Source organism: Gekko japonicus, unplaced genomic scaffold, assembly GCF_001447785.1.
Source record: "Gekko japonicus isolate JY-2015 unplaced genomic scaffold, Gekko_japonicus_V1.1 scaffold4131, whole genome shotgun sequence".
Classification (NCBI taxonomy): domain Eukaryota; kingdom Metazoa; phylum Chordata; class Lepidosauria; order Squamata; family Gekkonidae; genus Gekko; species Gekko japonicus.
The window spans coordinates 66588-76618 of record NW_015159832.1 but is presented as its reverse complement, the minus strand read 5'-3'; the positions used below and the strand labels follow the sequence as shown (position 1 = coordinate 76618).

Sequence of the window (10031 nt, the reverse complement as noted above, 5' to 3'; positions counted from 1 at the left end):
CGTACGCCTGTAAGTAGAAAAAGCTCAGAAACATTAGTGTCGACTTTACTGATGTTGGCAAAAAGAACGATTGCACAAAAATGGAAACAGAAATATGTTCCCACATTAATATGCTGGCAAAGGAAGGTCTGGGAATGCTTTATACATGGGCGCACTTCATATAATTCTTCAGCTGTGCAATCAGAGAAGTACCAAAAGTGGTTTCAGGCGGTATGGTTTCCTATCATTAGTTATCTAGAAAATAGTGAGACAATCCCAAAAAAACCCTTATACAAAAAGTTGCTGTTCTTTTAACTGCTCTGTGTTTGATACATGCTTTAAGTGTATTAAGTTGTATTAGGTGCATTTGTAAAGGTTACCTCATTCTCTTGAACTACAGGGAAAAACTGTTTAAGCGAGCTGGTAACTGTTCTTTCTGTCAAATATTGTTGTAATTGTGTGATTAAAAAAATGAATAAAATTTTTTAAAAAAATTAAGACAATGCTCAGTTGCCTAATGAGTATAACAGGATTGGGGGCCATTCTCTCAGTATTAGCCAATGCCCATTCATTATTTTTTTACATATCTCAAATGATTAAAAAATTATGTTTTTTTAATCTTGGCATGTTTAGCACAGTTCAGTGTTCATGTAGTGAAAATTGCAATGACAGACCATGCACTCCATTATCAGCTGAGGATCTTTAAGAAAACAATTGCGGCTTTATACAACAAAGTGCTAAAATGTTAAAACAAAACAAAACACCAGTAACAACAATGCTGAGGGAATCTCTCTTTAAAGACAACCTCCCTCTGTTTTATATTGGATCTTGAGGCATACGGAGAATTTTAGTCATCGGTTTCACTTGACCTTTCAAAGAGGTAATCTTGAAGGCTTCCAGTAACTTGTTTTTGGACTGCATTAATTCCCTTGATTTTAAAAATCCATTAGTCACTTTAACAGCTGATATAAGTCCTCAAAGCAACATGCACAATTCTTAAAGAGTGAACTGTGTTTACTTTTGATAGCAACAGTGAAATTCCATATTCTATAGTCCATCCAGTTGCATTTGCACATAGTTACAGAAGCAGAATTGTACAGAATCTCCAACTAAAGTTGTCACTGGACAGATGGCATCCATTTTCAATATGCTGTTTGATGCTCATTGGATGTATGACTGCAATTCCCACATACAAAACCCTGCTTCCACATACAGATCTCTTTATTTGAAAATGGCATATGTGTGTTTAAGCCACTGCCCAAGCTGTTTCATTGGCACAGTTCCCTATCAAAGGTTCCTGGGAACTTTAGTTCTGTGAACGAACTGGACAGTTTGTCAACATTTTCCTCAGCTTCATGTAAAAATAGAATTTCCATGATCTTCTGTGTGAAGCTCTCTCCTCCGCAAGTTGGTTTCTCCACTTGGTTCCAGATTATCATGTCGATATGCCCATAGTTTCAGTCAACAGGGGGAAAGCACGTTGATAAGTAGGTCTAAAAGATTTGAGAATCCCTTCTTCAGAGATGAAACAATGTCCTTTGCGCACAGAAGCTCCAGAAAACACTTTCTTCACTCTCTCTAAGGTCTCAGCAATGTATCTGCTCCAACTTTTCACGGCCCTGGTGATGGGAACATCTCTGGTGTGTGTGGTAGTTTCTGAAGTAAGCAGTCCTGAAACAAACACATGCTCCATGGTGGCATGTGGCATTCCAGGTTTACCAGGCAGAGACGGAAGGGATGGCACCAAAGGAGAGAAAGGAGACCAAGGTACCACGCTTGTAATTCGATACCACATAACTATACAGTGTGTTGTGTATAAGCAGAAATGCTTTATGGGAATACTACTGTTTTATCTTAATTTACTCTCTGGTTTCTTATTCGTTTTTTTGGGGGGATCTCTGTGTTTTGATCATATCTGTTGTGAAGAAATGCATTTCACTTTGAAATGTATAAAACCTTCAACTTTAGTTTTAGCGGTTTTTCCTCTCTCTCTTAACAGAGAGCAGTGGTGGTGGTGGTGGGGAACATGTCACAGCCATGAGGTTTTAGAAATGCTAATGACCTCCTGGGATGAAGACTACAAGGTTCAGCTCACACCAGTGGCTGGAGACAATGACACCTAGCAGAGAAGAGAGGCCTGGGAACTTTAAAATGCTAGAATGTCTCTTCCTTGGAGACCTGAGGAAAGTCTTCTTTGTAGTGTTGCCAGCTATAGGTTGGGAAATTCCTTGAGATTTTGTGGGTGGAGCCTGCAGAAGGTGGGGCTTGAGGAGGGGAGGGACCTCAGCAGGATATAATGCCATAGAGTCCACCTTCCAATGCAGCCATTTTTTCCAGGGGAACCATTCTCTGTAGCCTGGGGATCAACTATAATTCTGCGAGACCTCCAGCCACCACTTGGAGGTTGTCAACCCTCCTTCTTTGACCCATAGTGTGGCAGGCAAACAGAGATAACAAAATCCCAGTCATATAGTCCTCTTTGGTTGATTCCATATAGGAGGAAGGTGCTGTTATAGCTGGGCCATGTGAAGGGCTGCAGGCCTGAACAAAGACTCCCAAATATTGGGAAACTTTAAAAATACTGTAACTTCTAAGTTAAGGAGCCTCCCTTAGAATAATATCAGCTAGGGCAAGCCAGGGGAGCAGAGAATTGGCCTGCTGCTGGTGCCCAGATGCCTCAGAGGGCAGGAGTGGTTTAGGACTCCATGGCTGTGCCATGGCAACCATGGGACTTTCCCATAGTTCTCTAGGTTGCATGTACCAGGGCATGATCTTGATCTAATTTTTTTTCTGGAAACAAGGTACATGGGGCTGGATCCAGCCAGCTTTTTCACTTTGTCTTGCCCAATTTATCTTGTCTTGTTTTTACTACAAGATGTTTCCTGTTGTTATTACTCATATTATTAACTTAGTATAATGCAGTGAGGTTTAACTTCTATTATACTTTTCATACTTGTATTATTTTATTAATTTATATATTTATACGTTTCTGCTGTTAGCACCCATAAATGGTTTTGGCTAATGGTTGGGGCAGAAATCTACAAAATAAAGAAATGCCAAGGCACACTGATTATCACAGAAAGAAAGCCACTGTGGGTGATAATTTGAAGGAGCTTTCTCTTAGTGGCTTTTTGTTTAAAGGAATTAAACCCCAGAGGTATTCAGCCTTTCTTTTCCCCAAAACCCCAGGGGTCGGACTGAAGGGCTACCAGGGATCACCTGGAAAGGCTGGACCTCCGGGCCCGTTTGGAATGCAAGGACCTCCAGGTGAAAAAGGACAAAAGGGAGAAAGAGCAGGTAAGTTCCCAGCTTTTTGATGGTTAGCTTTTCTTGCAGTAGATCAGGGGTCCCCAATAGTCTCTCCTGGGTCCTAGTCCAACACACATTTTTCTGGTATCTGGGATGGCTTTATTACTAGAGAGGTGAAGTCTGTCACGATTCGGGTTGCTCCCAGGCGCTGTATAGCCCGTCGCCGTGGTGGGAGGAGATTAGTAAAGGAAACAAACACCTCAGATATGAACGGGCTGGGTGTTACACCACACGCCAGACCTTGTTCTCAGAAGAATCGCCTTTTCGCTTTGCTCTCTCTCTGTGCTTGCCGATTCTCTGAGCTCCTCCCCGGTGTTTCTTGTTTCCTCCTTCTATTTCCTTTTTCACTCGGCAAACACACCCCGTGGTGCCCATAGGCTATGTCCCCTATCACATTCCCTGTTTCCCGTGTTTTCCCCAACCCCATTGATCTGATTGTGGCATTCCCGCCCCCTTGAACTCCCCGAGGCGTGGGGTGGATAGCGGAAGTGTCCACCTCCGCGGTAATGCCCGCGGTAACACCCTGCATGGAAGGTAAGGCTTCTCTGTCCCTCACCTGTAAGGCCGCGGAAGAACCCACGGGGGGACAAAGTCTTATTGTGTTGTTCTTATTATGTAACCCTTTTAGTCTTAAAAGGGTCAGGATAGAGGTCACAGATTGTGGATGCCCCATTCAAAACCCAAACAGCACTAAAACCAATAACTTTTATTGAAAGGTGGGGACAACAGTGGTTTCAGAACTGGGAGTTTTAAACAAAACAGTGTGAATAACAATTATACTGAGCAGTCCCAAAGTTGTCGTGAAAAGAGAAGGAAGTCTCTGGCTTGAAACCGGCAGGCAGGATAGTGTTGCACACTTGGCATGGTCTCTGTTTTTCACAAGCCCCTTTTCCTCACAGCTGCAGCAGAAGAAGTCACACAAACACTCAGGAATGCGACTTCAGTTTTTTGCAGGAATGGCACGTCAGAAGAACGCCACTCTTCTTATTTGTTTTATCGTTAACTTTTTTTATTTTTAAAGACAAAACATATATAAAGACTCTTCTGATGACCGCCTGACTCCATCTTCACAGGCTTTTCTCCTCAGGAACTTCCTCTTCAGGAATTCTCCACACCCTGAGGAGAAAAAAGACTCGGCTTCTTGTCCTGTTGCCAGGCGTCCACTCACTCAGCCTCTCTGTAGAGATCACCTCCCTCTAGATCACATCACAACCTTTTAAAACAATAGATATTTTACAAGGCTTACAATTATCATTCACTGGGCCATTTTTAACAGTTGTGATTTTTATTGGCGACAGTGAGCAGGAATCTGGGGGAAGCGGCATACAAATTCATTAAAATAAATGTGTACAGTGCACTGCAGAGACTGGGGTGTGGATGTGTGTGTCACTGTCGATCATAATGACCGATCACCATTGCTTTCAATACGTGGAACTCTTGGTACTTAACAATGATTTTCCCCACCTGGTTGCTTTCCCTTAGCTACTGATGCTGTTCAGAATCAAGTAACTGCTCTGGAGAACAAGCTCCAGGCTCTTCAAGCTGAATTTAACAAATACAAAAATGGTAAGATGATATGATAAATATGTCTGTATTGCATTAAGAACATAACAAGAGCCTTGATGGATCAGACCAGTGGTCCATCAAGCCACACATCCTGTCTTCATACGGTGGCTCTCTGGTGCACCAACAACAGGGCATAGAGACCGAGGCCTTCCCCTGATGTTGCCTCTTGGCACTGGTATTCAGAGGTTTACTACCTCTCGATGTGGAGGTTCCCTTTAATTACCATGGCTAGTAGTCATTGATTGACCTCTCCTACATGAACCTGCCTAACCCCCCTTTAAGACATCCATGCTCATATTCACCACTTTCGTGTCTCTTATGAACCATGACCCTTTTGTGAATCTTTCTCCATGCTCTCCTTCCTCAAACAGCCCCTGAAATGGAAGGTATTGCTGATGGTCGTGGGAATCCATCAGACACCTAAGGACAAGTAATCGGGCAAAATCTTCCCTCCATCCTTTCTGCTGTCTCACAAAGTACACAAACCAGCTTTCCATTAGTCCAATCGCAAGATCGGGCAATTCCCCCCTATTTTCCTTTCTTATTGCAGAACTACATGCCCTTCAGCTTTTGACCGGAAGGGGAGAGTATCTGCCTGGTATGCAGAAGGTCCTAGGCTCAATCCCTAGCACAGGGGTCTCAAACACATTTGTTATAATGGCCAGATTACATAAATGGGTCTTTGTCGGGCTGGACTGTGTTTGTCAAAAAAAATGTAATATCAGGTAGCGGAGATAAACAGACACAGGCAAACACAGTTAACGATGCAGTGCAGCACTGGGCCGATGCCCCCATACTGTCCCGAGTGGGGAGCAAACCCTTTCCCCAGCCTGCTCTCATGGTCAATACACTGAGCCGAGGACCCAGGGGAAAACATGAAATGGCTGAACGTTACAAGCTTACCTCCAGCCCAGGTCTACTCTGAGTGGCAGTTTCTCTCTAGGGTCTCAGGCTGAAGACTTTCTCATAATAAGCCACAGCCTGGTCCTTTTAACTGGAGGTGCCAGGGACAGACCCACCTGGCTCCTTAGCTCAATGAACACCAGAGAAAACCCTCCGCCTGGAAGTACAACATTTGCAACCAAGTTGCCTCCCCCTCAGCCAGTAAACTTCAGCAAATAAACAACTCTAGCAGATGCACATGGGCACAGAGAAGCCAGCGAAGATGAGGAAAATTTGCCAGCTCCACTCACTGCACTCAGAGGCAGCTCAGAAGGGCGAGGGCAGGCAGGGACAGGGGCAGGGAGAGAGAAGAGAGCTACAGGCTGGATTAAAACCCTGGGCAGGCCGAATCTGGCCCACAGGCCATATGTTTGACACCCCTGACCTGGCATCTCCATTTAAAGAATCTAGCAATGGGTATTGTGAGACCTCTGCCTGAGACCCTAAGAGAGCAGTCTGAGTAGACAACACCAGTTGCAACAGAACAAGGGTCTGATTCAGTACAGTGCAGCTTTATGTGTGTTCCACGACCTCAGCCAATGCCTTTGGGGGGAGTCTCAACGGGCTGCTGGGGAAGATCCACCAATGCAAGGCCTTTTGTCAGTGTTGTATGACAGCAACCAATTGCTTTGTTTCTCACTTTTTTTGAGAAGCGCTAACTTGAGTGTACACGAAAACAGCAGGCTTAACCATGGGATTAGAGCCATGAAAGTCCATCCCATATATCCCGAGCCTCATTCCTAGTCTCTGCAGGGGATTGGTGCAAATGATACAACCATGTAGGAGGAGTGAAGTACAGGAATCTTTCTTCAGGGAGGGATTTAAAAAGTAGAGATTCTCACTGCTGACTCTATTTCTCTCTTCGCCCAGTGGTGTTACTGCAGGGGCTGACAGTCGGACAGAAAACTTTCTTTTCAACTCGCCGGCATGACACTTTTGCCAATGGCAGAGCCCTGTGTGCGAAAGCTGAAGCGACCATGGCCTGTCCCAAGAATGCTGCAGAGAATGCTGCTGTGCATGAACTAACGAAGAGGGATTCCAAGTTTGCTTATCTCGATATCACCGATATCCAGACAGAGGGCAGATTTGTGTACGCAAACGGGGCACCCTTAAGCTACACAAACTGGAAAGGAGGAGAGCCCAATAACTACAATGGAATCGAGGATTGTGTTATTATTGTACCTGAAAATGGACTGTGGAATGACTACAATTGTGACCAGAAATCTCTCATTATTTGTGAATTCTGACCTGTTTGCAGAGAGCATTCATGTTTCAGGGTTCTGCGTGTCCTACCACTGGGAAACATTACTCATCGGTTTCAGGTTACATCTGAAGCATGACAAAGTTATCATTTCCTGTGGAGTTGACCTAGGCTGCTTCTGCAGAGTTCTCATTGTGGCCATGAAGCAACAGAACCATGACACAGCAGTTTTCCCTGTGTTTTTCTTGTCACCTCTTGCAGCCCCCATTCCCCCCCCCCAACTGCTGGAGGGCTTTATTCAGGCTTTAAAAAAAATCAGCAGTTGCTAGGTTGCTTTAGCACAGTAATGCTCTATTAGCAGAATTCCCTACTTCCTCCAAAATCCCCAGCTTTTATCAAAAAAAGGTAAGAGTTTAGCCCTTTTGTTTCAGAGATGTGAGGTGTGCACCATTCCCTTTAATCATGGAAAAGATCACAGCAAAGCAGGGAAAATCCACTTAGTGAAAGATTAGGGGAACCCGGGGTGTGAGAATGTTATTTCTTTTATTCCACTATCTCCCCTAATCAAATGGGAATCTCACAAAAAGCCGCTAAACGCCAGAAAATTGGGATGCATTTGTATTTCTAGTATTGCTAGTGAAAGCTTGAGATTACAATAGACTTCAGCCGAGTTTGTTAAATAGTTTTTACGTGACAGACTACAGTTTTCACCTTTCTTAGACATCTTGAGCGTTTGGGAAGGGGGGGGGGGATGGAAATGTTTTAAATAAATATGGTCCTTGTACCACCTTTAACTCTGGAAAAGGGATAATCTCTTCCTAGCCTCCAAAGGTCAGACCCAGGGCTCCATTCAGATGTCATGCTAAGCAGCTATTTACAGAAAAATTACAATACTGATGCATGCTTTCAATTCCCAGGGAGAGTTTTTAAGAAAACAATTTTGGCCTCATATGTATATATATATGTATGCAATTCAATGACAGTAATAAAGAAATATTACGTATTGGTATCTACCTCATCCCTAAGGAACAACACTCCTGCCAACCTAGCAGTTCGAAAGCAAGAAATTGCAAGTAGATAAATAGGGACCACTTCGGCGGGAAGGTAACAGCGTTCCGTGCGCCTTGGTGTTTAGTCATGCCGGCCACATGACCACGGAAACGTCTTCGGACAGCGCTGGCTCTTCAGCTTTGAAACGGAGATGAGCACTGCAACCCTAGAGTCGGACTCGACTGGCTTTCGAGCAAGGGAATCTTTACCTTTATCTTTAAGGAACAACAACAGTGCTTTTGCATTTGGTACAGTGGTTGTAGTCTGATGCGTTATAACTTCATTCAATGTCATCTAATTCCCCTCCTTATTACAGCCCCCATTCCATATTGTTTTCATCCAGGCAGGTCCCACAATCCCCAGAGTAACCTTTTTGGTGGTCAAAGAACTGGTCCCTTGTATCAGTGAAAAAGGTGGTTGGATTCAACCCAGGGTATAAAGACATACGGTCTTATTTTTAAGTCATTCTGACACCAGTAATGTCAAGGAGCTGTACCACGGGACTGCAGTGATATAGCAAATGAAGCTTTCGAGAAAGCTGGTCTGGGGAAATTAGAAAGGTAGGTATCTACCATAGCCCACCTTCAGTTTGCACACTGTCACCTTCATTTCCCATCACTAATCTCCACACCAGGCAAAGCATTGCCTGCTGAATCTGCATGACCAATATGGAACAGGGTAACCCTGGAACTGTAAGTTCCTTCCCCACCGCTTGCTGCATTTGTATAAAAGTTGTGTTCACACATGCCTGCTTGGCTCTTGAGCTCTCTAGCGTCTTTTAATGCCTGGCCTGTGCAAATGTGTGACCACACATCTAACATCACAGAACTTCTGTTTCCAGAAACAAGGGGGGGGAAAGTGCTCCACCCACCCTCTCTACATTATAACATTATATAATATAAATATATAATATATATTTAATATAAATATATGTAATATATATTTAGGAGCTGCAGTGGCTCAGGTGGTTAAGACGCTGAACTGCAGCCTGTGGAAGGTCGATAGTTCAGCAGTTCCAAGACCCGAGTGTGCCGCATGACGGAGTGAGCTCCCGTCTCTAGTTCCAGCTCCTGCCAACCTAGCAGTTCGAAAGCAAGACATTGCAAGTAGATAAATAGGTACCACTTCGGTGGGAAGGTAACAGCGTGACCTTTACCTTTACGAATATATATTTATCTATTATATTTAATATAAATATATACATATATAAAAAATATTTTTAAAAGTTATAAAATGAGGCGTATTGTGATGAAAGTAGAAAGAACTCTTCTTCCCTCTGTCATAATGCTACAACTCAGTTCCATGGAAGAACCTCTGCTTTGTATGGAGAAGTTCCCCAAGTTCAGCCTCTACGTTCTCCATTTCAAAGCAACAGGAAGCAGGACACGCAAAAGACCTCTACCTGACACCATGAAGAGCCACTGCCCATCAAGGTGAACTGTACTAACCTTGGTAGGCCGATGATCTGATTTGGTATAAAGCTATTTCATGAGTGTTCCCAGTGCAGTGTTCCCAATGCAGCCACCTTTTCTGTCCTGTTCCCACTTTAGGCTTTGGAAGCATAATTCTGGCTGAGACACACACATCCCCCTTTGCAAGACTTTCTAAGGTCTTGGTCACACGAGCGAGATAATCTGGGGAGGAAGTGAGGCTTTTTGCTCCGGAGCAAAATGAAGCGTGGTATTGCGATCAGACGGTCACCTGAGGCTTTGTGCTTAGTCCGTCAGCCACCGATGACACGTCGACGGTGAAGAGTGGCAAGGTGGGGGAAAAGCAGAATGGTGCGATCACACATGCATTTGTGCGTATGTGCAGTTCCACATTTGTGCGCATACCACGAAGGCTTTAAAAAACAACATCCGGTGTGAGACGGGACGCAGGCGGACACCGGATGTGATGGGATACCAGCACTTCTGCGATCCAATGCCCGCCCTGCCCCGTGTTTTCTGGAAAATACTGCACTTTCCCAAGTATCTTTTTACTC

The 10031-nt window shown here is 44.2% G+C and overlaps 1 protein-coding gene across 1 annotated transcript; it reads left to right on the top strand.

Moving 5' to 3' along the window:
- Positions 1-1566: 1566 nt before the first annotated feature.
- Positions 1567-7937, top strand: LOC107107552 (pulmonary surfactant-associated protein D-like). Its single transcript, XM_015407862.1, has 4 exons — positions 1567-1746; positions 3169-3276; positions 4771-4854; positions 6667-7937. Exons 1-4 carry the CDS (start codon positions 1572-1574, stop codon positions 7041-7043), a joined length of 744 nt encoding a protein of 247 aa, XP_015263348.1. The 5' UTR covers positions 1567-1571; the 3' UTR covers positions 7044-7937.
- The last annotated feature ends 2094 nt before the right edge of the window (positions 7938-10031 follow it).